Below are 27,560 nucleotides of genomic sequence, written 5' to 3'. Positions count from 1 at the left end.
ATACGGCTGTGATTATGATCGAAGAGAATTCTCTTGGTAGATAATGCGGTCTACATTTGATTGTGAGGAATTCTAAATCAGGTGAACAGAAGGATTTGAGTTCCTGTATGTTTCTTTCATCGCACCATGTCACGTTAGTCATAAGGCATACGCCCCCGCCCCTCTTTTTACCAGAAAGATGTTTTTTCCTGTCTGCGCGATGCGTGGAGAAACCTGTTGGCTGCACCGCTTCGGATTGCGTCTCTCCAGTAAGCCACGTTTCCGTGAAGCAAAGAACGTTACAGTCTCTGATGTCCCTCTGGAATGCTACCCTTGCTCGGATTTCATCAACCTTGTTGTCAAGAGACTGGACATTGGCAAGAAGAATGCTAGGGAGTGGTGCGCGCTGTGCCCGTCTCCGGAGTCTGACCAGTAGACCGCCTCGTTTCCCTCTCTTTCGGAGTCGTTTTTTTGGGTCGCTGCATAGGATCCACTCCTTTGTCCTGTTTGTAAGGCAGAACACAGGATCCGCGTCGCGAAAAACATATTCTTGGTCGTACTGATGGTGAGTTGATGCTGATCTTATATTCAGTAGTTCTTCTCGACTGTATGTAATGAAACCTAAGATGACCTGGGGTACTAATGTAAGAAATAACACGTAAAAAAACAAAAAACTGCATAGTTTCCTAGGAACGCGAAGCGAGGCGGCCATCTCTGTCGGCGCCGGAGTCATTCTTCCCCTCTTGCTCTTCCCGCTCATGTACAAAAATGTTAAGGTCATTTTAAGTTTGGTAACCCCAATGCTGGCGCTTGACACAATTGCTGCTTTAACTCAAACTGTGAGAGAGAAATGACATATTTACCTGATTTGTTTGATATTAATAGTTAGATATTTCTGTCCTGTCAATGCTACACCTGTTGTATTCGATCAGAGTGAAGGCCGTGAGGCCGATACGTAAAGCTTATTAAAGAGCAATGATGCTATCAAGAGCAGTGTGTGGGTTTCTTCTTTTTTCTCATTTTATTCTACTGTTACCATGCACCTGCAAAAAGGAGGGCTCAGATGTGTGAGTGCCTTTTGAATTTAGAATATGACGGAATAAAATGTCTAACTAAATTGAAAAGGCCTAGGGTTTTCCTGAGTGTGCGATGAGTGTTTGGTCGTGCCAGAGAACTCATTGTCTCTACTGGATTGTGTGTAATGTGCTTTGTGCCTTTTGAAATCGAAACCCCCAGATATGTTAACTCCTGTTTTGCCAATTGGGCTTTCTTATGTGATGCTTTGTGACCCTGCTCTGCCAAATAGTTTACTATTGTTGTAAGGTCTCGCATATGAGTTTGTCTTTTGACACCAACAACAAATCATCTATGTACTGTACCAGATGGAACCATCAAATGTAACGTCCATTTTTATAGTTTACTCTGCTACTTGAGTCATCCCTCTCCGCTCTCACTCTCCACACCACTTTCCACACAGACTTAGTCCCACCCACTGTCACTCAAGGAGTACATTTGTCGTTGCTAGACCACGAGCCACTTTTCATTCAGTCTGCATGGCCAATGCAGCACATGCAACAATGTTCATGACAAAAATGTTTCAAATCAAATGTTATTAGTCACATGCACCGAATACAACAGTGAAATGCTTACTTACCAGCCCCTAACAGACAGTGCAGTTAAAAAAAATATGGATACAAATAAGAGGAGGGCAATGCGCATAGTCTGGGTAGCCATTTGACTAGATGCTCAGGAGTCTTATGGCTTGGGGGTAGAAGCCGTTTAGAAGCCTCTTGGACCTAGACTTTGTGCTCCGGTACCGCTTACCGTGTGGTAGCAGAGAGAACAGTCAGAAGCACTTCATGGCTACAGACGTGAGTGCTACAGGTTGGTAGTTAGTTAGGCAGGGTTACCTTAGTGTTCATGGGCACAGCCATTATGATGGTCTGCTTGAAACATTCAATGCTATCTTGGTGCCAGCCTCTGACTGTGGGGGTATGTAAACAGCTACAAAGAATATAGACAAACTCTCTCAGTAGGTAATATGGTCTGCAGCTTATCATGAGAAACTCTACCTCAGGCGAGCAATGGCTCGAGACTTCCTTAGATATCGTGCACCAGCTGTTGTTTACAAAAATACGTTGACTGCCGCCCCTTGTCTTTACCAGACGCCACTGTTCTATCCTGCCGGGAAACATCATATAACCAGCCAGCTGTATGTTGATGTTGTTCAGCCACGACTCCGTGAAGCACAAGATGCTCGTTTTTAATGTCCCTTGGTAGTTTAATCTTCCCAATATCTCGTCCATTTTATTGTCCAAAGATTGCATGTTTGCGAGCAGAATTGAGGGGAGTGAGGGTTTATTCGATCGCCTCCTCCTCAGAAGGCAGCCCGACTTCGGGCCTCCCTCTCCGCCTCCTCTTCACGCAGATCACTGGGGTCGTGGTCTGTTCCCAAGGGAGCCGTATATCCTCCGTCTCGGGCTCGTCCGAGTCTTGAAAGAAGAAAAAGGATCCTGATAGTCCGTGGTGAGTTCTGATGTCTAGAAGTTTTTTTCGGTCATAAGAGACGGTAGCGGCAAAATCATGTGCAAAAATAGTTAATTAAGTTACAAACAACGCAGATAAACAAACAGAAAAACAATAGGTTGGGGACACGAAAAACATCTGCCTTCTGTTCCGGCACCATTTGACACAATTTGATCTTAATATAAATCCACAATTGTTCTATAATTACAATATTAGTTTGTTTCTTACTTTCTTAAGCTAAATCGTGTTAGCCAATAATGCTAATCTCTAGTTGGCTAACTATCTGGCTAACTGCTAGTTAGCTGGCTAACTAGCTAATAAAAGTACTGAGTCAGATTAAACGTAGCTAGCTAATACAGCCTGATACCAGTGCTAGTGGAGGCCTACATCAGCATGTTGTTTGTGCAACAGTATCTTATAAATCAAAGGGGAATAGGGGAATCATGAATATGTTGGCTATATGAATAAAGATTTAATGTAGCCAAAGATAATAGGCTCCCCTAGGAAACACGGAACATCACTTTTGTTCCTACACTGTCACAGTAACTCGTCCATGAAATTTTCAAAGTGCCCACTATTAGTTATATTCTAACTATAGAATTATAATAAACATTCTATTTCCATGATTCCAAAAGTTCACCCAAGTGTTTTAATCTAATCGCAATTGCAACATTTGGTTAAAAATGAGGCCTAGTATTTTTGCCCATATCGTGGCAGTGTGTAAATTATCTCAAATGAGTGCAGGAAATGCAGAAATTGATGGAAATGCGGGAAATGATTTTAGGTTGAAGTTGAATTGAACGGTGTAAGCCAATCAGAATGGAGAAAGACCCCTTGAAATCATTTAGAATATATGTGTTGCCATCCTAGGATCAGTCACTACTCATAAAGCAAATGTGGAACTTTTATTCATCAAAAACATAAAATACCGTAAAACCGTGAAAAATACCATGATATGATATTTTGGCCATATCGCCTAGCACTACGCTGTACCAGTCTGAGGGAATAGATGCCAATAGGTCTGCCAAATCCGCTACTACTGCTGTGATTTTCACTGCATGTTTGTTTATGCCGTGAACATTCACTTTAAAATGCCATTTTAGTCCTTCCTTTACTGGAAATAAAGGGCTGTTGCATCGGACTGGTCCTCGTACCGCAATTGTTTTTATCTAACTAGGCAAGTCAGTTAAGAACAAATTCTTATTTACTATGACGGCCTACCTATTTACAATGACGGCTATGCCTCCCTCTAGTAATATTGCCACTGATTTCTCAGCCTCCGGTTTAATAGGATATTGCTTTACCGTTTGCAGTGGGTGTACCTCCACCACAACAGGGTTGCAGCCTTCAATCAGACTGCAATCTAATGAGTCTTTTGCCTATAGGGTATGACCCTGAAACAACTATTGCTCGGCTTTCACCGTCTGTACTGCCCATGTTAATTTGTTACCTTTTGAGAATCCACTCCCCTGGCTTTTCGCAGAGATGATCCAACCCCACCATTGGTTCCACAACCGTCGCTATGTAAAATTAGCATGGTATTGTTACTGGTCCTATGATATAGGACAGGGATAATGGTTATTTGGCTTTCGATTCCCACCTGTTACTCCGCTGAATGTGTTACTTTTTTGTCCTGTCGCAAATGTAGCTAATTTCTCATCATAAGCAATTAGTGATATTTGAGTGCCGGTATCTACTCGGAAGCTGTGTTTGACGTAGCCTCCTACATCTCCTTCCACATGGAAACCATTATCTTGCTGAACCACAATCGACTGCACAGAGGCTAGATATACAGCACCAGTCAAAAGTTTGGACACACCTACTCATTTCAGGGTTTTTCTTACATTTTTACTATTTTCTACATTCTAGAATAATAGTGGTGAACTTTTGACTGGTACTTTATATAACAAAATATTCAACTGCTGTCAAGAATCCCTCAGTTTTGTCATTTGTTTGCTGGATCACTCATTCTACCCTGTTTCCTCCAGAAACTGATAGATTTGTGTCCCTCTTTTACTGGGTCTGGTGGTGCTTTCATAAAAATACGCATTTCGCTCACACTCAGTGGCTGATGGTGATGCTGAATTTGGGGCTGCTGGGATAGGCTCATCCTCCACTGGGACTTGTCTCGTATAATACATAACCGGTGTCTCATGCGTTCGTACTGGACGCACATCTCTGATAACCTGGATCATGCTGATCCACTATCCAGGACTACTATGTGCGGGCTCAATGTGCCCATCCGCCGCGTCTCGTAACCCATGTTACTATTTTTCCTCTTCAGAGAGGGGTATAACGGTGATACACTAGATGTACCTGTTTCACTTTGTAGCCTGGGGGGCGAACAGCGGAGGAGTGGCAATGGCATATACAAGTATTTTGATACTGTTGAAGCCAAACCATGACTTGTTTTATTTGCTTTTGTCTGTCCTCAAGGGCTCCCTCTAATTCCTGGTTTCCTTTTGACTCTTTTCTAACGCATTAGCCAATTCCTGCTTCTGTTCATCTCATCTGTGCGCCCGCCCTTCGGATACGCCTAGTTCTTTTTGTTTTTATTAGTCATTTTATTGCTCCATTTTACCTGGCAGGTTTTTATTTTTTCAACCTTTTTTCCATTTTGATCCTTTGCTGATAAAGTGGTTAGGATGCCGGTGTATTGTGGTCTGGGCCGTTCTTTGATTTCAGTGTTCCACAATACGATGGCATCCATACACTCTTGGCTGGATTTAAACTGTCCATCGGCGGGATGTGTACCAATTTTCACCACTTGTTTGATTCTTGGAGCTGTTCGTATGCCTTTTTTTCAGCGCTTCGAATGCTTTGGTAACATTCTACCTTTCCACCCCTCCCGGACGCCATATCAGGCATTATTGGCTTCGCTCCACCCCCAACGGTTATGTTTCTGTACCCACGGTTATAAAACTCACCTTCTATTAATGACTTTCCCATGGTACTGATACTACTCTCCGGGGGAGTGGGTAACAGTGTAGGCGCTTAATTATTTTGTCACTCATCCTAACAGTTTTGGTGCTTGACGACACTGTGTTGTATGCACAGACTATTGTGGATGACTCACCATGGAGGGGCCGCCCTCCAGAACTTACAGGCAACCTATCACCATCCACATTCCCACTCACTGACAATGTTTCATCTTTAAGCACAGATATCTGCTATTCTCCACCGTGTGCCTTTCTCCTTCTACATGGACTACTCCTCTACAACTGTAGTATACAAGAATGACAATTCATCCATACACACACCACGGTTTATGGCCACCACGGTTGGGGCTTTCACCCCCCTGGGACCTTCGTCCCACTTACGGATCTCTCAGGGAACCAACCCCACCGCCCGACACTTGTTCTGTTTTTATTCCTTTAATGTCCTTGTTTTTTGAGGTGGGAGTTGAGCAGGGTCTGTGTTTTGTTTACCTCTGAATCAGAAGACTGACTATACCGGCACACTTTACAGTGACAAAACAAGGGTTATGACACATTTTTTCACGGAATCTACACTTCACCGTGGGGCCACCCACGGATCTCGCAGGGACCCAACTCCACTCTGGACCTATCCTTGCAGAACCTACCCTACACCATATATCTACTGTTCGTAACACAAGGGGACTACTGAAGAAACTCAGGTTTCCTAGGTCCATATCCTATAATTTGTGTTCAGCCTATGACTCTTCTCCCAGAGATGTCAGAATGAGTGGTGACACTCATAGGAACTGTGCCTACCTTGTTTTTGGTGCCGGCTCCAGCTCAACTGATTTGGACTCTCCAGATCGACTGTAAATCGTGGTGAATCACTAGCAACACCAACTGTTAGGTTCTGAACAAACAGAGTAGAAACTCAAACGGACGACTAGAAAAGCTCAAACCAAGTTTATTCAACCCACTTGGGTGCTGTAGCTGCACACACAACATACAAGTCACACAAGCATATACTTATACCTTCTGACTAGGCAAGTCATCTCCTTGCATGTCCAAGATAAACAATCCTTCTCTGTTAGCCAGAAACACAGTAGGTTCCTCTTACTGGTATTGTCATGGCTTGCCTCAGTCTATGATCCTCATGGGTGTGGAAGTGTGTGTATGTGAGATAGGACTGTAATCAAATGGTATGGGTGAGCAGTGTCTTCTCTCTTCAACTGTTGACCTTACTGTTCCACATCCCTCATGGTCCTAGTTCCAAAGCAACTGGCCTGCCTTATCAGGAAATGAAACTAGACCGTTGCTCTTTGCCTCCTTGCTCAAGAATATTAATATTCAACAACAACATGTTTGAACAGAATATGAACTTTCTGCGCTGCCCCTTGTCACCTCTTGTAACTTTCTATACACAGCGTTCTTATTCACCATTCATTGACTCCCAACATATACATTTCTAATACATGCAAAGTAATAAATACATTCTAGTATGGTAATAAGGATATTTTAAGCTAGAATCCAACACCAAAAATGAAAACCTTATTCCTAATTTTTTTAGGATGGAAAATGGTTGAACATTTGATATGCCTTAATTTCTCAAAAATATAGGCTCTTAACTTTCATTTGACACTTCACATGCTAGTGCTCATGGGGCTTTTTACATGGAAATGCCCACAACTAATACTGTCAATGAACCTTCTCTAGCCTAGATCACAAGCCAATGCAATCAATATGCTATATCATGGTGATCTCTAAGCCTAATGACAAACAACAAATCAGCATTATCATGTTGATACTGCTAGGTATTTCAAATGATTAGAACTAGCTACTACTGTAAAGATGTATCGACCTAAGTAATTTGTTTAGCTATTTATTGTATATGCTATCTATTCTAATTTGCACTTGAACCATAATGAAAGTAGACTATATTTTATGTATTACAAAATGTTGTTTTAGAGAACAGAGACGATAGACCTATTAGTAATTATGTAATTTTAAATTTATTTCCAGGCAGAGGAGATGGACACCTCAGAAGACCTGCAAGATGACAACCTGATCGAGCGGGAACACTTCCACAGTTCTAATAATGAGCAGCAAGATGGACATTTGGTAGTTAGGAGGAATGTAATATTAGAACGAACAAAATTCAACCAAAGACAACAGGAAGCAGGAGAGACAGCTGATGATTTTATCACTGCACTTCATTGTTTGTCAGAACATTGTGGTTATGGAGCTCTGCTCAGTGAGATGATAAGAGACAGACTAGTCATGGGCTTACATGACAGAACACTGTCCGAGCAATTACAAATGGACCCAGAAATAACACTGGATAAAGCTGTCACACGCATTCGTCAAAATGAACTTGTGAAAAAGCAACAGGACCTGCCAGAGAATAACTTCAAAGCTGTCAGCAGTGCAGCAAATTTAGAGAGTGAGCTTTCACATAGCACACCGCAATGCCCAGCCAACACCCAGTGCCAATCTGAGAAAAATAATAAAAACTCAGACAGAACACAACAAACCCAAACAACACAGGAGAATGGAGAGGAGCCCCAACATACAGGTGGCACTGATGATTGGATTGAGGGTTTCAGTCCTGGAGGAGAGAAGCCTCACTACTGCTTTGATTGCGGTAAGAGCTTTAGAAAAGTGAGGGATCTTATAAGACACCAGCGAACGCATACTGGAGAGAAGCCTCACCACTGCCCTGATTGTGAACAAAGTTTTGCTCGGTTAGATCGTCTTAAGTCACACCAACTAACACATACAGGAATGAAGGCTCACCAATGCCCTGATTGTGACAAAAGTTATTCTCAATCGTATCATTTGAAAAGACATCACCTGCGAAAGCATATGAAAGATAAATACTTCCACTGCAATCATTGTGAGGAACTTTTCTCCAGAGCGAAAGATCTAAAAACACACATGCATGTACATGCTGGAGAAATGGCATACCTTCAGCAAGAAACTCATACAGGTAAGAAGCCTTACCACTGCTCCGAAATGAATCAGTGCTCCGACTGTGGGAAGAGCTTTCGACAAGTGGGGGATCTTAAAAGACACCAACGAACACATACTGGAGAGAAGCCTTACCACTGCCCTGATTGCGACAGAGCTTTCGGTCGATTAGATCGCCTTAAGTCACACCAGCTAACACATACAGGAGTGAAGGCTCACCAATGCCCTGATTGTGACAAAAGTTATTCTCAATCGTATCATTTGAAAAGACACCACCAGCGAAAGCATATGAAAGGGAAATACTTCCGCTGCAATCATTGTGAGGAACTTTTCTCCAAACCAGAAGATCTAAAAACACACATGCATGTACATACTGGAGAAAATGCATACCTTCCACAAGACACTCATACAGGAAAGAAACCTTACCACTGTTCAAGGTGTGATAAAAGATTTCCTGACATGGCAAAACTAAGATCACACCTTCCAGTACACACTGGAGACCTGGCACTCCACTGTTCTGACTGTGGAAAGTGTTTCTTAAACAAGTCAAAGTTTGAAAGACATCAAAGAACACACACTGAAAGTGTACTATACCTTTGCACTGACTGTGGGGAGGGTTTTTCAAATATGCAACGGTTGGAAAGGCACCAGCGAATGCACACTGGAGAGAAACCATACCACTGCACCGATTGTGGGAAGAGTTTTGCACTTGAAAAAACATTTAAGTGTCACAAGCAAGCACATAAGTTCAAACTTTCTGGAGAAAGAGCAGCCTATCCTTGCTCGGAATGTGGAAATACTTTTTCTCGTTCATGTGACGTGATGACTCATGTGAGAAGGGTGCATAATAAAGAGAGACCTTTCCAGTGCTCCTGCTGTGGAAAAAGGTTTTTCCAAAAGAACTCACTCACAATACACATGAGAATTCACACTGGAGAGAAACCATACCACTGCTCAGAATGTGGACAAAGCTTCTCCCAAATTAACGACAGAAAACGGCACCAGAAGAGGCAACACACTGGAGAGAAGACGACCTCTATTCTGCAGTCTGAAAGGCAAAGTCACAGAGACAGTCAATAAGAAAGGACTAACAGACACAAAAATGCATTATAGTAACAGTATCACTGTCTTAATGCATAATTTTTTACATTTTTACTAATAGTAAACTTTATTTTATAAACCACATTTTTTAAATATCTTATCACTCTTTTAGTTTCCACCCTGCATAAATGAATTCATCAATTCTCGCCTGCACCTAAATCATTGCGTAAGGCCAAACAACCAAATGAGTAATTATTTGCCCAGTTAAACTACCCAAAATACTATTTCAAAGATTACAGCAACTGTAGTAAACATGGGCTATTAGAACCAAGGTGTGAATATCCGTGATGTGATCATCAGAGTATAAATCATGTATGGATGTATGGAATAATTTGGGAAATCTCAGTATTCAAACTGGTGAACAGTTATTAGATGTCCATGTTATTTAGGTTGGCATGTACTCTCCTCACCTCTGAAAGAGCGGTCAGAAGATAACCGTAGCTACTGACAGTGTATTTTTAAAAATTTGAAGCGTCTTGAATTTTAAAAGCCCTTTTCCACATTTCTTGCATGAGTGTGGTCTGACTCCTGTGTGCACTTGCATGTTGGCTGCGACATGAATGACTTGGCTGAATCTTCTCCCACAGACGTCACAGCTGAAAGGCTTCTCCCATGGACTTGCCTTTTGAGATAACTGATTAGTAGAACGTCTCTCACAATCACTGCACTTGTGGAGTTTTCTCACCTGTATTGATCAGCACATGTATTTTAAGAGATTGTTTTGTAATAAATATCTTTCCACAACAGCCTTAAGCTTTGGTCTTCGCTCCAGTGTGAAATTTCTGGTTATATTCAAAGTAGCTTTATGGAGAAATTTTTACGCATGTGAAACAAATGTATACTGTGAAGTTTTCCATCTATTTACAGAGAACTGATGGGGCTGAAGCCCTTCAAACATATCTCACTGCTGAGAGGGGTTTGGTTGGTCAGTTTTGGTTGTCTTGCTCCTTGAGTGTTTTAACCATTACCCGTGTGTGATAGCTTGTGTATTCTCAGTTGGTTATTGTAATAAATTCTTTACACATACAGTGGAGTCTATAAATAACTATATCAAATAAATAACTCATACTGCGCAATATTTCAGGGGTGGCAGGTAGCCTAGTGGTTAGAGCGTTCGACTAGTAACTGAAAGGTTGCAAGATCGAATCCCCGAGCTGACAAGGTTAAAATCTGTCGCTCTGCCCCTGAACAAGGCAGTTCCGTCATTGAAAATAAGAATGTGTTCTTAACTGACTTGCCTAGTTAAATAAAGGTCAAATAAATAAGAATGTGTTCTTAACTGACTTGCCTAGTTAAATAAAGGTCAAATAAATAAAAATGTGTTCTTAACTGACTTGCCTAGTTAAATAAAGGTCAAATAAATAAAAATGTGTTCTTAACTGACTTGCCTGGTTAAATAAAGGTCAAATAAATAAAAATGTAATGCAAAAAAAATGGGTGAAATTATTTTATACTAATACAATTGCTCAGAGATGTTGTTTAACAAGAAATATTTTTTCTCAAAGGTAGCTGTCCACATTTTTTACATCCCTAAACATACTTATAAATAAAGTATTGAAAAGTTTTGTAATTTGGCCCCATATTCCTAGCACGCAATGACTACATCAAAGCTTGTGACTAAAACTTGTAGGATAGATTTGCAGTTCGTTTTATTTTTATTTAACTAGGCAAGTCAGTTAACAAATTATTATTTACAATGATGGCCTACCAAAAGGCCTCTTGCGGGGACGGGGCCTGGGATAAAATAACAAATATAGGACAAAACACACATCACGACAAGAGGCAACACTACATAAAGAGACCTAAGACGACAACTTGGCAAGGCAACAGCAATGTTTTAATTGTTTCAGATGATTTTGTGTCCACTAGAATTGAATTGTCATTACATTATTTACTATCATGGATGACAAAGGGAAAACCGGCCATGTTGCGGACACGATCTTGCTTCCGGAGAAGCAAAACACCCCCTTGACCGCTTTGAGGATAACACAGTGCCACCGATGCAGCCCGCTACCAAGGACTATGGGCACTCCTTCTCCGTGGCCAACATGAGTAAGACATTTAAGTGTGTTAACCCTCGCAAGGCTGCCGGCCCAGACGGCATCCCTAGCCGCGTCCTCGGAGCATGCGCAAACCAGCTGGCTGGAGTGTTTGCGGACGTATTCAATCTTCCTATCCCAGTCTGCTGTCCCCCATTGTTCCTGTACCCAAGAAAGCAAAGGTAACTGAACTAAATGACTATCGCCCCGTAGCACTCACTTCTGTCATCATGAAGTGCTTTGAGAGGCTAGTTAAGGATCATATCACCAGTGCAACTGGGTCCTGGACTTCCTGATGGGCCGCCCCCAGGTGGTGAAGGTAGGAAACAACACCAACTTTGCTGATCCTCAACACATGGGCCACACAAGGGTGTGTGCTCCGCCCCTTCCTGTACTCCCTGTTCACCCATAACTGCGTGACCATGCACGCTTCCAACTCAATCATCAAGTTTGCAGACAACACAACAATAGTAGACCTGATTACCAATATTGACGAGACAGCCTACAGGGAGGAGGTGAGGGCCCTGGCGGAGTGGTGCCTCTCACTCAACGTCAACAAAACAAAGGAGCTGATCGTGGACTTCAGGAAACAACAGATGGAGCACGCCCCTATCCACATCGATGGGACCGCAGTGGAGAAGGTGGAAAGCTTGACGTTCCTCGGTGTACACATCACTGACGATCTGAAATTATCCACACAGACAGTGTGGTGAAGAAGGCGCAGCAGTACCTCTTCAACCTCAGGAGGCTGAAGAAAGTTGGCTTGGCCGCTAAAACCCTCAAACATTTACAGATGCACAATCGAGAGCATCCTGTCGGGCTGTATCACCGCATGGTACGGCAACTGCACCGACCTCAACCACAGGGCTCTCCAGAGTGTGGTGTGGTCTGCCTAATGCATCACCGTGGGCAAACTGCGTACCCTCCAGGACACCTACAGCACCCGCTGTCACAGGAAGGCCAAAAAGATCATCAACCACCCGAGCCTTGGCCTGTTCACTCCGCTAACATCCAGAAAGGGAGGTCAGTAAAGGTGCATCAAAGCTGAGACTAAAAAACACCTATCTCAAGGCCGTCAGACTGTTAAATAACCATCACTAGTCAGCTTTGACCTGGTTACGCAACCCTGCACCTTAGAGGCTGCTGCCCCATATACATAGACTTGGAATCACTGGCCACTTTAATAATGGAACACTAGTCACTTTAATGTTTAAAATACTGCTTTACTCATATGTACACTACCATTCAAAAGCTTGGGGTCACTTAGAAATGTCCTTGTTTTTGAAAGAATAGCACATTTTTGTCCATTAAAATAACATAAAATTGATCAGAAATACAGTGTAGACATAGTTAATGTTGTAAATGACTATTGTAGCTGGAAACGGCTGATTTTAAATTTGTAAAAATTAATGGAATATCTACATAGACATAGAGGCCCATTATCAGCAACCATCACTCCTGTGTTCCAATGGCACGTTGTGTTAGCTAATCCAAGTTGATCATTTTAAAGGGCTAATTGATCATTATAAAACCCCTTTGCAATTATGTTAGCACAGCTGAAAATTGTTGTGCTGATTTTAAAGAAGCAATAAAACTGGCCTTCTTTAGACTAGTCGAGTATCTGGAGCATCATCATTTGTGGGTTCGATTACAGGCTCAAAATGGCTAGAAACAAAACTTTCATCTGAAACTCGTCAGTCTATTCTTGTTCTGAGAAATTAAGGCTATTCCATGTGAGAAATTGAAGATCTCGTACAACCCTGTGTACTCCTCCCTTCACATAACAGCGCAAACTGTCTCTAACCAGAATAGAAATAGGAGTGGGAGGCCCTGGTGCACAACTGAGCAAGAGGACAAGTACATGAGTGTCTAGTTTGAGAAACAAACGCCTCACAAGTCCTCAACTGGCAGCTTCATTAAATAGTACCCGCAAAACACCTGTCTCAACGTCAACAGTGGAGGCGACTCCGGGATGCTGGCCTTCTAGGCAGAGTTGCAAATAAAAAGCTGTATCTCAGACTGGCCAATACAAAGAAAAGATTTAAGATGGGCAAAAGAACACAGAAACTAGACAGGAATTCTGCCTAGAAGGCCAGCATCCCGGAGTCGCCTCTTCACTGTCGCAACCTCATGATGGGTACAGGGAATTTTTCGAGTATCATGTAGTAGCCTAAACCTATCGACCTTACATTGAAATATGAATGACTGTCATCCAATATGCTGTAATAGAAATGAGGCCATGCTCCTCCATTTTATCATCATCTTAAACGGCACTGACCGCCACTGGCACAGACTTCAGTTCAATGTCTAGTCGTGATTTACATTTGATTGAGTTGTCAACGAATGTGAATTCTATGTGAAATCAACAAAACATTTCACCATGTCATTGATTTAGGTTAAAAGTTGGATGAAAAATGACACTGCCCTTACGTTGATTTACTTTTTTCAGATGTAGTTTGACTCACCGTGGAAATCTGTCATCACATTTTTGGGGTTGAAATGATGTGGAAACAAAGTTGATTCAATCAGTTTGTGCCCAGTGGGATAGTATAGCAGGTACCTTGATAAGAAACCCTGTCCACAAGTGAGGCAGTTTCAGGGTTAATGGTTGACCCATTCTATTTTTATGGGTGGCTGACCCAGGTAAAAACCAAGGAGCAGCCTGGTGTAGGTTCCTTGGGAAAGTCAGACCCACACAGGCGTTAAACAGGTGTCCCATGGCGCTTTTCATAACAGTAGGTGTGTTAACCCCGATGTCCTGGCTAAATTCCTAATCTGGCCCTCATACCATCATGGCCACCTACTCATCCCCAGCTTCTAATTCCCCCTTTCTCTCCCCTGTAACTATTCCCTGTTTTTTTTATTTAACTTTTATTTAGACAGGTGGGTTCACCATTGAGACCAGGATCTCATTCTCAAGGGAGCCATGTGAACCTGAACACACAACTCAGTACAACATAAAGCAAAATATCAACATCAACACAATAAGATTAATCAAAACAAACACAATGAGCACATTACCTCACTCAAAATGGATCTAAACTCTCCAATGGTGACAAGCGAGTCCAGCTTCAAGGTGGCCTGGAGGCTATTCCACGAGCTGGGGGCATAAAACCTAAAAGTATTTACCCCAGCTCAGTGGAGACCCGCGGAACCTCCAGAACCAGCCAGTCCAGAGAACTGGTCTGAACATTTCCGGATCTCCAATTAATACGTGAGCTGAGGTGGTGGGGGAGTCTCTGAAGAACAGCTTTATGTACAAAAATGTAACCAATGCTGGGCCCTTCTGGTAGTCAGAGACTTCCAGCCAACAGAACTATACAAAATGCAGTGATGTGTATGAAAATCATCCCCAGTGATAAAACCCAGTGTTGAGTCATAGACTAAAGGTTTTAAAACAGAGGCTGCCACATGCATGTAGAATATATCACCATCATAAAGTACTGGGAGAAGTGTTGCTTGAACAATCTTCCTTCTTTCCAAAGAGAGGTGGGATGTATTACTATAAAATAAACCAATATTAATTATCTGCTTTTTTTCAATGTGTGTTTTTGAAAGAGAGCTTATCGTCAATCAAAATCCCATGTCCTTATAATGGGGAACTTGCTCAATTTGGACTCCCTTTAAATGAACCAGATTTGACCTTTCAGACACGTCACATGATTTGTATCTGATTTCAAACCACCTACAAAGGTGGCTTGAAATAGCCGATTCGAATTGGATATGCGAAAAAATAGGATTTGTGTCACTTCAAACTGCCAGTGTGAACAAGGCTTGAGTCGTTTGCGGAATGCTACCTGCATCCACATACATTAATTTGTAAAAGCCTAACGAATGATCAAATAAGCCTCACGTAATTCAACACTCTCTTAGTCCACCATACAAAAAAAGGCTTATTTCGCGGACATATTTTGGAAGGAGTAAATCCTCTCGCTTTGCCTCTTCCTCTCTGTCCATGCTCTGCATTTAGACGTAAAGTATGTATGATACTTCGATGTGCATGTGATTTGCATCCGGTCATGTAAAATTGTAATTATAGTGGCAATGACTGCAGAAAATAGTCATTAGCATTAGCAACAATGATCGTGTGAGATGGGCTTTAAAGAACATTATTTCACTTTGAATCAAATCTAAATGAAAGACAAGCAGACAAAACGGATGTGTATACAATAGCACAGCAGACTTCGGTTGGTTTTCGGCTTCTGGTTTTACCCGCACCCCTTTCGTTTGGTATACAAAACACAGAGAAAATGGCGGAATTTGAGGACTAAGCACTGCCAAAACAATGCAGGAGAATCGAGATGAAGAGGAGCCCCAAAATACTGATGACTAAGCCAATCAAGATGCAAGACAACGCAAGTTTTGAGGAAAAGCTAATTGAAGAGGTAAGAAGGTACAAAACAAGACGACTACTAGGAACGTCGAATGTTCAGGCTGCTGCACACTGGTAGTAGTGGGGAGCCGACTCAAATACTCGATTATTCGGCTCCAATGTCTGCGTGTCGAGCATCGATTCCGCTAGGTATCACTCCTAAGATTCAGTATTTTTGCAACCAGGAAACGATTTTACTTATTCTACTATGAGAACAAACTCTCGCATCTTTCACAGCAAATACATAAAGAGAGGGGCATAGGTCGGCATGTTGGCCAGTCAACTGTGTGTCCGCAATCAACAGATGTAGGCTATAGGTTATCGCAATACTGTATTTCACAATTTCTTCGCTTGCAATGTCTTGCGCAAGTTCACCAACGTAGAGGCTATTCATGAGTATGCTGAGCTATTCTACACGCTACAGACCGAAGACACAAACACACACTAGAGAGAGGATCCGGGCAGGCAGTTAGTCAGAACCGTGCATATAGGCTATATCTTGGTAATATGTATCTAGCAATGCCTCGTAAATTCACCAAAAGTATATTAAAGTATACATTAGGCTATCAATGAGTACGGCTAAGCTATTCTTCATAGTGCGAGTTAATTGAAGTTGAACATTGCCAAATGCATCAGTTTAATTTGGTCTAAATGTGCAATAAAAAGTATTGTATAAAGCTTATGTAATGAAACCCTGGCTGGTGGTTGATGCCCTAGGTCAACCCTGGAGAATCTATAAGTCTTTGCTAGGTAAAGCTCCGCCTTATCTCAGCTCACTGGTCACCATAGCAACACCCACCCGTAGCACGTGTTCCAGCAGGTATATCTCACTGTTCACCCCCAAAGCCAATTCTTCCTTTGGTCGCCTTTCCTTCCAATTCTCTGCTGCCAATGACTGGAATGAACTGCAAAAATGGCTGAAATTGGAGACTTATATTTCCCTCACAAACTTTAAGCATCAGCTATCTGAGCAGCTTATTGATAGCTGCAGCTGTACACAGCCCATCTGTAAATAGCCCATCCAATCTACCTACCTCATCCCCATATTGTTTTTATTTACTTTTTTGCTCATTTGCACACCGGTATTTCTACTTGCACATCATCGTCTGCACATCTATCACTCCAGTGTTAATTTGCTAAATTGTAATTACTTTGCTACTATGGCCTATTTACTGCCTTACCTCCTTACTTAATTTGCACACACTGTATATTGACTTTCTATTGTGTTATTGACTGTACGTTTGTTTATTCCATGTGTAACTGTTGTTGTTTGTGTCGCACTGCTTTGCTTCATCTTGGCCAGGTCGCAGTTGTAAATGAGAACTTGTTCTCAACTGGCCTACCTGGTTAAATAAAGGTAAAATAAAAGGTGAAGAAGCCGGATGTGGAGGTCCTGGGCTGGCGTGGTTCCACATGGTCTGCGGTTGTTAGATTACTTGTTAGATATTACTGCACTGTCGGAACTAGAAGCACAAGCATTTTGCGACACTCGCAATAACATCTGCTAACCATGTGTATGTGACCATTAACATCTGCTAACCATGTGTATGTGACCAATAACATTGGCTAACCATGTGTATGTGACCATTAACATCTGCTAACCATGTGTATGTGACCAATAAAATGTGATTTGATGCCGGTTGGACGGACTGCTACATTTTCTAAAATGACGTTGGAGGTGGCTTATGGTCGAGAAATGAACATTAAATTCTCTAAACGGCTCTGGTGGACATTCCTGCAGTCATTTTCTCTCTCTGTGGGTCTAACCTTAAGAAGTTCTGGAAACTGGTTAAAGACCTGAAGAATAAACCCTCCTCCTCACATCTGCCCATGTCCCTTAATGTTGATGATGTGGTTGTTACTGACAAGAAGCACATGGCTGAGCTCTTTAATCACCACTTCATTAAGTCAGGATTCCTGTTTGACTCAAAGTTTCTCCCTGCAGTCAGTCACTGAGTCTGAGGTGCTAAAAGAGCTCCTTAAACTTGACCACAGAAAAACATCTGGGTCAGACGCTTCTTTAAGGTTGCTGCCCCTATCATCGCCAAGCCTATCTCCGACCTTTTTAACCTGTCTCTCCTTTCTGGGGAGGTTCCCATTGCTTGGAATACAGCCACGGTTTGTCCTTTATTTAAAGGGGAGATCAAGCTGATCCTAACTGTTATAAGTCTATTTATATTTTGCCCTATTTATCAAAAGTGTTGGAAAAACTTCAATAATCAACTGACTGGTTTTCTTGATGTCTATAGTATTCTCTTTGGTATGCAATCTGGTTTCCACTCAGGTTATGAATGTGTCACTGCAACCTTAAAGGTCCTCAATGATGTCACCATTGCCCTTGATTCTAAGCAATGTTGTGCTGCTATTTTTATTGACTTGGCCAAAGCTTTTGACACGGTAAACCATTCCATTCTTGTGGGCCGGCTAAGTAGTATTGGTGTCTCTGAGTGGTCTTTGGCCCTTTTTGTTAACTACTTATCTCAGAGTACAGTGTATAAAGTCAGAACATCTGTCTCAACCACTGTTAGTCACCAAGGGAGTACCCCAAAGCTCGATCCTAGGCCCCATGATATTCTCAATTTACATCAACAACATCGCTCAGGCAGTAGGAAGCTCTCCCATAAATTTATATGCAGATGATAGTCTTATACTCAGCTGGCCCCTCCCCAGATGTTGTGTTAAATGCTCTACAACAAAGCTTTTTTAGTGTCCAACAAGCTTTCTCTACCCTTAACCTTGTTCTGAACACCTCCAAAACAAAGGTAATGTGGTTTGGTAAGAAGAATGCCCCTCTCCCCACAGGTGTGGTTACTACCTCTGAGGGTTTAGAGCTTGAGATAGTCACTGGAATGAGCTGAAACAAACACTCAAACTGGACAGTTTTCTCTCTTCATTCAAAGACTCAGTCATGGACACTCTTACTGACTGTTGTGGCTGCTTTGCGTGATGTATTGTTGTCTCTACCTTGTTGCCCTTTGTGCTGTTGTCTGTGCCCAATAATGTTTATACCATGTTTTGTGCTGCTACCATGTTGTTGCTACCATGCTGTGTTGTCATGTGTAGCTGCCTTGCTATGTTTTCTTATGTGTCTCTTTATGTAATGTTGTGTTGTCTCTTTTTTTCATGATGTGTGTTTTGTCCTAATATATATATTTAAAACATATTTGTATTTTTAATCCCAGCCCCAGGAGGCCTTTTGTTAGGTCATCATTGTAAATAATAATTTGTTCTTAGCTGACTTGCCTAGTTAAATAAAAAATGTAAATCATGACAATTGCACGCTCCCTCAATTTGAGACATCTGTGGAATTGTGTTGTGCTACAAAACTGCACATTTTAGTGGCCTTTTATTGTCCCCAGCACAAGGTAGTCAGACCTGTGTAATAATCATGCTGTTTAATCAGCTTCTTGATATGCCACACCTGTCAGGTTCTCCACCTGACAGGTTCTGCCCCGTCCTAGGCAACAGATCGCAAAGCTGCATCCCCGCTCAACTTTCTGGAAATGGCAAGTTCACTTTCTCATCCATAAACACAGTCAAGTGTGAATACGGTTCACCAGCTCAAATCAGCAGAATGTATGGCATTGTTATTGGGAAGGACGACATCTACCATGGATGGATCACTAAAAATATATTTATGATCACACTTCATCAATAAAAAATTGTATAGGGAGACCTATCGATCTGGCAGCCAAGCACGAGTTATCAGTGAGACATGACATTGAAATATTTTCACCCCTACGATGAAAACCTCCAGGCTTCCGTCATAAGTCAATTAAATTTGAAAAAAATAAGAATTAGAAGGGGCAGTTTGGAAAAACGAATCCTTTGTGATTCATCCTCTGGAATACTACACATGCTTGGATAATAATTACAAAACCAACATCTCTAATAATAACCGTCCAAATAGGGCTATAACACGGCGCACCGGTTTGAGTGTGTCAAGAACCGCAACACTGCTGGGTTTTTCACGCGCAACAGTTTCCTGTGTTTATAAAGAATGACTCCCCATCCAAAGGACATCCAGCCAATGACAGGCCAGTGGTCGAAAACGGGTAATTGATGTGAGGACAAAGGAGGCTAACACGGATTATGCAGAGCAACCGACAGGCTACAGTTAGTCAACTGGCAATCCAGTACAACATTGCCCAAAGACCCATCAAAGAATGCACAACTCGTTGTACTTTGACACGAATGGGGTATGGTAGCCGACAACCTTAGTTCCACTTCTTTCAGTAAAAAACATTGGGACCCTTGATAAAAAATAGGGCTATGTTTGAATGCCACAGGATATCTGAGCATCATTGCCAAATTAAGGTTCATGGCAGCATTGTATCCATCTGCGAATATATATATTTTTTGGTGAACAATGCCCCATGCCACAAGGCTAGGATTGTCCACGAATGGTTCCACCAACATGAGTGAATTCAGCTTACTGCAGTGGCCTGCCCAGTCATCAGATCTCAATCCAATTGAGCATCTGTGGGATGAGATGGAACGAGCTATTCAGAGTAGAGATCCACTACCAGCCAACTTGGCACAACTGCCGGAAGCATTGGAGTCAACACAGGCCAGCATACCTGTAGAAAGCTTTCGACAACTTGTAGAGTCCATGCCCCAATGAATTGAGGCTGTTCTGAGGGCAAAAGGGGGTGCAACTCAATATTAGGAAGGTGTTCCTAATGTTTTGTACCCTCAGTGTGTCTGTATACGATGGTGTAAAGACATAATGGAAAGTATATGAATAGATAAGGTGTTTACAGCAGTAGTTATAGAAGATGAGCCTTGGCTAGAATACGCATGCTATTGATTACAGTAGAACAAGCTAATCAATTCCAGTTTAGTTTGTTGTGTGCCGTTTTATAACGTATTCATTTATCAAAATATTAGCAACCAAGAGGGTGCACAATGTCAAAACTCTTGGTTGCATCGAAGCTAGCAAAATAAGTAATCTGAACACAAGTGTGACACGTATGTGGAGGGAGTAATTTTTATGTTTGGTCTTTCAAAATATCACAACTTATTTCTGCATGTATTGATGATGATTTTGGATGTTTATAACCGGTGTTTTGACACTGGGCTATAAATCTAAAACCGATGACAACCGGAAGCGGCAACCGTATCAATTTCAACTTATGTTTTAGGAATATAAATGATAATTTTAACATTATTTTCAATATGATTCTACTTAATGATGTAAAAACTACTGAATGAGCCCTACAACTTGCTTTGATTTATAGATTTCTATGATTTTTTTGTTGTGAAAATACATTTGTCAACTTATACTGTCAATGAACTTTCTCTAACCTAGATCACTAGCCTATGGTGATCTCTAGGCCTAATGACAAACAAATCATCATTATCATGTTGACACTGCTAGGTATTTCAAATGATTAGACCTAGCTACTACTGTAAAATAGCATAAGTTATTTGTTTAGCTATTTATTGTATATGCTATCTATTGGACTTTAACTGTATCAAAGTAGGCTATGTATTACAAAATGAATGTTTTAGAGAACAGAGACGATAGGCCTATTAGTAATTATGCAATTTTAAATGTATTTCCAGGCAGAGGAGATGGACACCTCAGAAGACCTGCAAGATGACAACCTGATCGAGCGGGACCACTTCCACAGTTCTAATAATGAGCAGCAAGATGGACATTTGGCAGTTAGGAGGAATGTTATATTAGAACGAACAAAATTCAGCCAAAGACAACAGGAAGCAGGAGAGACAGCTGATGATTTTATCTCTGCACTTCATTGTTTGTCAGAACATTGTGGTTATGGAGCTCTGCTCAGTGAGATGATAAGAGACAGACTAGTCATGGGCTTACATGACAGAAGATTGTCCGAGCAATTACAAATGGACCCAGAAATAACACTGGATAAAGCTGTCACACGCATTCGTCAAAATGAACTTGTGAAAAAGCCACAGGACCTGCCGGAGTATACCTTCAAAGTTGCCAGCAATGCAGCAAATGTAGAGAGTGTGCTTTCACATAGCAAACAGCAATTCCCAGCCATTACCCAGTGCCAATCAGAGAAGAATCAAAACTCAGAAGGACCACAGCAACCCCAAACAACACAGGAGAAAGAAGAGGAGCCCGTAGATACTGATGACTCTGATGATTGGATTGAGGGTTTCAGTCCTGGAGGAGAGAAGCCACACTACTGCTTTGACTGCAGTAAGAGCTTTAGAAAAGTGAGGGCTCTTATAAGACACCAGAGATCACATACTGGAGAGAAGCCTCACCACTGCCCTGTTTGCGACAGACGTTTTGCTCAATTAGATAAGCTTAAATTACACCAAAAAATGCATATGAAAGAGAAACATGTCACACAGACGGAAGAAACTAAACTGAAGGTAGACCGTGTGCACACACAGCAAAGAACCACCAGCAGAGGCAGGCAGAAGACTAAAATGCATGCAGAAACACCAAGAAAAATAGTCCAGTCACAGCCAGGAAAAGAATTGTCTTGCAAAAGTTCAATTAGAAAGAATCAACACTCAGAAAAACTGCGACAAACCCAAACAATGCAGGAGAATGAAGAGGATCCTGAAGATACTTCTGATGACTGGACCGAGAGTTTCAGTACTGTAGAGAAGCCATACATCTGCTCCGACTGTGGTAAGAGCTTCAAACAAGCGAATCGTCTTATAAGACATCAGCGAACACATACAGGAGAGAAGCCTTACAACTGCCCTGACTGTGACAAAAGTTTTGCTCGATTAGATAATCTTAAATTACACCAAAAAACACATATGAAGGAGGAATGTAATTTCCGCTGCTCTGACTGTGTGAAAAGCTTTGTCCGACGGAAGCAGCTTGAAAAACATCAGCTAACACACAAGAAAAGTTTTGAAAGACACAGGATACATTTAAGCAAAAGAAAACAATTTCTCTGCACAATTTGCGGGAAGGAGTGTCGCAGCATGAAAATACACATGCGAATACACACTGGAGAGACACCGTATCACTGCACTGAGTGTGGGAAGAGTTTTCCATATACAAAATCATACCAAAGACACATACTAACACACAATACCTCTGGAGTAAGAGCAACCTATCCTTGTTTGGAATGTGGAAAGTGTTTTACTCGCAGAGATGGCATGTTGAGACACGTGAGGAGGATTCATACTGGAGAGAGAAATCATCAGTGCAAAGACTGTGGAAAGCGATTCTTTCGAAAAGAGACACTGAAGAGACACATGCTAGTTCACACCGGAGAGAAACCATACCAATGCTCTGTCTGTGGACAACGCTTCTCCCAAGATGGAGACAGAAAACGCCATGAGAAGAGGCACTACTCTGGTGTCTCAAATTTCCTCGATTTATAATGCAGAAGTGGTGGAGGTACAGTAGCCTAGTGGTTAAGAGCATTGGGCCAGTAACCGAAAGGTTGCTGGTTCAAATCCCCAAACTTACTAGGTGAAGAATCTGTCGGTGCCCTTGAGTAAGGCACTTAATCCTAATGGTTCCTGTAAGTCGCCTTGAATAAGATGTCATGTAAATTGTGTTTGGCATTGCAGGAAGTGGGAACCTACCTAATCACTGTGACTTGATAATCTAATAATCTGTTAACTACAATGTTGGTGGCCTGGAATTGGCACCACAGACTGTTGAAGACACTCACAGACGGACTGTGTATTACTGTCTTCATAGCAGTATTTATTTTTTTCAAAAGTTGTTTATTTTAAATCAAGGGTTGTAACCAGTTCAGGGAACCGGACTTAAAACATGGAAAATAACTACATTATTTGAGTAACACTAACCGAAAACAAAAGTTCCGGAACATAACCATTATTTTAAAAGCATGGGAACCAGTTAATAACATTATTTTAAGTTTTCCAGTCCCACAAAAATCATAAACAAAGCCCATATGCAAAGCCCTCTGTCACTCAAACTTATTCCAGCGTCTGCCTTCCAGTTGGAAGTCTTTGCCAGTGAGTGTGTGTGTGTTTTGGAGACCTGCCCCTCCCCTCTGAAGCATAGGTTACTGTAGACTACTGATGACGTAACAAGTGTAATTAAAAAAAAATAGGCAGAGCTGTTTAATAAAATTATGGATTGACTTCTTCAATTGGTCCGAACAGTGGAGAGAAAAAAGTAATGTTCAGAACGAAATGATTGGAAAATAATTTCAGTTTCGACCCATGTTTTTAAATATATATATATATTAGTGTGTGTTCAAATACCAATTAAAACAATCTGTTCAAGGACATAACGTTAAGTCTGATATAATATAAGCAATTTTGGTGCCACGATTACCATTTTCCCATTCACTATAATGACTGATCCTGTTTTCTGGAAACAGCCTGCAGTAATGCTGTTGGCCTTGAACTTCGTGAGCAGGGTGCAATTGCGGCCTGCAATTCGGGGCGTTCGAACCCCTCTTTATACTTCTATTTGTACATTTTTAAGTTACGGGAGGCAGGGGCGCTCCAGTACATTAGATGGCATTAATGCACAAAAGCGTTGGATGCCAGCCGCCGATAAACCCCACAGAAGAAGGGAGGGGGCGACAAAGATAGCCAGCTAACAATACACCGGTAGTCAGTGTCCTTCGCCCTTCGCCAGTCGGGCACCTTTTTCTTCTAGTTCTGTTAACGACAGCGAGGGCAGATGTTCGGCAGGCTGGAGCAAAGGACACTGTGCTAGCATAGCCAGCTAGTCATAAGGGGGACTTCAGTATACAGCAGGTGGGAGGCAGGGGCGATGCCGTGTGCTAGCTAACTATCAAGCTAGTTAGTACACGTGTCGTCCCAGCCACCCACTTGTTGTGCTAGCGGGAGACGGGGACGACCGGTGGACAGTGTCCTTCGCCTCCACCTGTTCTGTTAACGATGGTACCAATCACATTTCTGTTGAGTTCTGTTAACGACGGCGAGGGCAGACGGGAGCGAAGGACACCGTCTACCGGTGTCGCTAGCTAGTAAGCAGGACTCCGGTATACAGCAGGCCGATAGCAAGCTAGCTGAGATGCATGGGCGACCGGGGCACTGTACTTCACCCCAGCCTGTTGGGCACAGTTTTCCGGCAATTCTGTTAACGGCAGTGAAGGCAGGCGGGAGCCAAGGACACTTTTGGACTTTCTATACTCGGCATTCAGACAAAGTGAAAATGTCTGCAAGCTCTTTACGACATTTAAACATGCATGTGATTCGCATATCCAATGTTTATTTTACCTTGGTCACCACCATATAGTTGCGCATACACACCATATCCAGTGGGGCAACAAAAATATTTAGTCAGCCACTTAAAAAGATGAGAGGCCTGTAATTTTCATCATAGGTACACTTCAACTATGACAGACAAAATGAGAAACAAAATTCCAGAAAATCACATTGTAGGATTTTTTATGAATTTATTTGCAAATTGGGTCGCTCCTCTTTTCAGTTCTCTGCAGCTAGCGACTGGAACGAGCTGCAACAAACACTCAAACTGGACACTTTCATCTCAATCTCTTCATTCAAAGACTCAATCATGGACACTTACTGATAATTGTGGCTGCTTTGAGTGATGTGTTGTTGTCTCTGCCTTGCCCTTTGTTGGGCACAGACAACAGCACAATGTTTGTACCCTGTTTTGTGCTGCTACCATGTTGTGTTGTTGTCATGTTGTGTTCCTACCGTCATGTGTTGCTGCATTGCTATGTTGTCATCTTAGGTCTCTTGTAGTGTTGTGTTGTCTCTTCTAGGGTTGCACATTTTGGGGAGTATTCAGAGGTGGAAACTTTCTGTGGGAATTAAGGGGAATGTATGCAAATTAATATCATTTAAATGTAGATGTTTTTTTGCATTGGATATATTTACCATATCATATGGAGACAAACATAAACCTTTTACCTTATCATAAGTAGACATAATCACAAATGATTAAATCCTTCCAATAGAAATAAAAACAACTATTTAGTTATGAATTTAACTTTAATTAAATGAGTTGAATCTTCACATGGGATGATTTCACTGAAGAACAAAAGGGAATATTGAATGATCCCCAATGATCCATCGCATCTCCCAAAAATGTTTTCAACATACGTCTGTAAAATGAAACTAGAAACTAAAGCTTTGGTTGTCTTCCTCTCAGGCTTCCATGTCTACTCCCTCGACCTCCTCAATGTCCACCTATTGAACATCAGACTCTGAAGCCTCATCTTCACTGTCACTTTCCAACCTTTTTGAGGATGTCAGGGTCAAAAAGCCTCAAATTTGCCCGGATGGCTACCAATTTTTCAACCCTTGTATTGGTCAGCCTGTTGGGTGCTTTGATGTGTGTGTTGTGTCTCATTAGTGTGCAAGATCTTGAGAATCAGCTCTACATGTGATGGAGGAATGCACTGTACCTGCAGAGGGTTGCAATTCCATTGAATTGGGGATAGTTTAAACAAAATATGCCACAATACCTAGAATTACCTTATGTATATCCCACAAAAAAAAGGTTCACTGTTGTAAGCATTTTTTTTGGATGAATTTATGCAAAATTCCCCAAATTCCCGGACTTAACTTCCCATTGGAAAATTACCGGAAAGTTTCCGACTCTACTCTCTTCTCATGATTAACAAACTATAGTTTTGTCCTAATATTTTAATTTATTTATACTTTTAATCCCAACCCCCGTCCCCACAGGAGGCCTTTTGCCTTTTTGGTAAGCCGTCATTGTAAATAAGAATTTGTTCTTAACTGACTTGCCTAGTTAAATGAAATAAAAATAGCCACTCCATAGACCGATATTTCACTGGATGTATAAATGTGAAGCATCTGCTTGGGTTTCCACTCCCTACCAAATATGGTAGTGAGAGGAAGCCCAGTAGCCGGCAGTGGGAGAAGATGGATTTTGGCCGACATAATGCAAATTTTCTAATCGATTAAACATTTGATCTCAATACAATTTTATGTTCCCAAAACTAAAATGTTACGTTTTGTAGACTTTACCCATTGCCAAAGTATTTTTTTAAATAGCTTTGCTTATGGGGGGCAAAGGCAAATTGAGTTATTGCATATGCACACTTTAGAGTAGACGTTCCCTAACAGAAATATGCACATGAATGCTAGAACGAATAGGATTGTGCTTGGTTTTGCCCATCTCCATGCCTGTTCTGCCCAATATGACTAATTTGTTCTGTTTGAAATGACGGACTGTCATCTATCTTGGTTTAGTTATAAACATCTTTGGCCACTCTGTTCTGGAGTGGGAGGGGTCAGAGTCCAAATGTGCATTTGGGCACTCTGATTGGTGGAAACCAGGAAGCCAAGAGAAATAATCCTAACCGGACTGTGGGGAAAGTCACAGGCATGGGCTTTTAAAAAATGTTCTTTCACTTCCATCAAATCTAACAAAAAGCTTTTAATTGCTACCAGCAAAAGCTGACAAACTGTTGTGTATAGAAGAGCACTGCAGACTTCTTTGGTTTGCAGCCTCTGGTTTTACCCGCACTCCTTCTGTTGGGATACAAAACACACAGAGAAAATGACAGAATTTGAGGGGGAAGGACTGCCCCCAAAATGCAGGAGAACCAAGGTGAAGAGGAGCTCAAAGAAGATATTGATGAATCCTAAGCCGAGCAGGATGCAAGATGTTGCAAGTTTAGGAGAAAAGCTAAATGAAGGTTCACAAATGTGTACAACACCTCATTGAAAGACTATAAAGACTTCACC

At 41.7% G+C, this 27,560-nt stretch overlaps 1 protein-coding gene across 3 annotated transcripts in view; it reads left to right on the top strand.

The window, feature by feature from the left end:
* Positions 1–26,804, top strand: part of LOC139412958 (zinc finger protein 271-like) — a 35,452-nt gene extending 8,648 nt beyond the window's left edge. Inside the window, exons 2-3 of one of the 3 annotated variants that reach the window (XM_071159873.1) lie at positions 21,471–22,533; positions 25,993–26,804. In XM_071159873.1, the coding sequence (XP_071015974.1) occupies positions 21,471–22,533; positions 25,993–26,051 (1,122 nt within the window). In that variant the 3' untranslated portion in view covers positions 26,052–26,804. Of the gene's footprint in view, positions 1–7,442; positions 9,795–21,470; positions 25,816–25,992 lie in introns of those variants that run through there. The other 2 variants (XM_071159872.1, XM_071159871.1) reach the window with 2 other exon arrangements.
* The last annotated feature ends 756 nt before the right edge of the window (positions 26,805–27,560 follow it).

The sequence above is a fragment of the Oncorhynchus clarkii genome, chromosome 7 (assembly GCF_045791955.1).
Source record: "Oncorhynchus clarkii lewisi isolate Uvic-CL-2024 chromosome 7, UVic_Ocla_1.0, whole genome shotgun sequence".
Taxonomy (NCBI): Eukaryota; Metazoa; Chordata; class Actinopteri; order Salmoniformes; family Salmonidae; genus Oncorhynchus; species Oncorhynchus clarkii.
The sequence above is the reverse complement of the archived record's forward strand: the minus strand, read 5'-3'. Positions and strand labels throughout refer to the sequence as shown.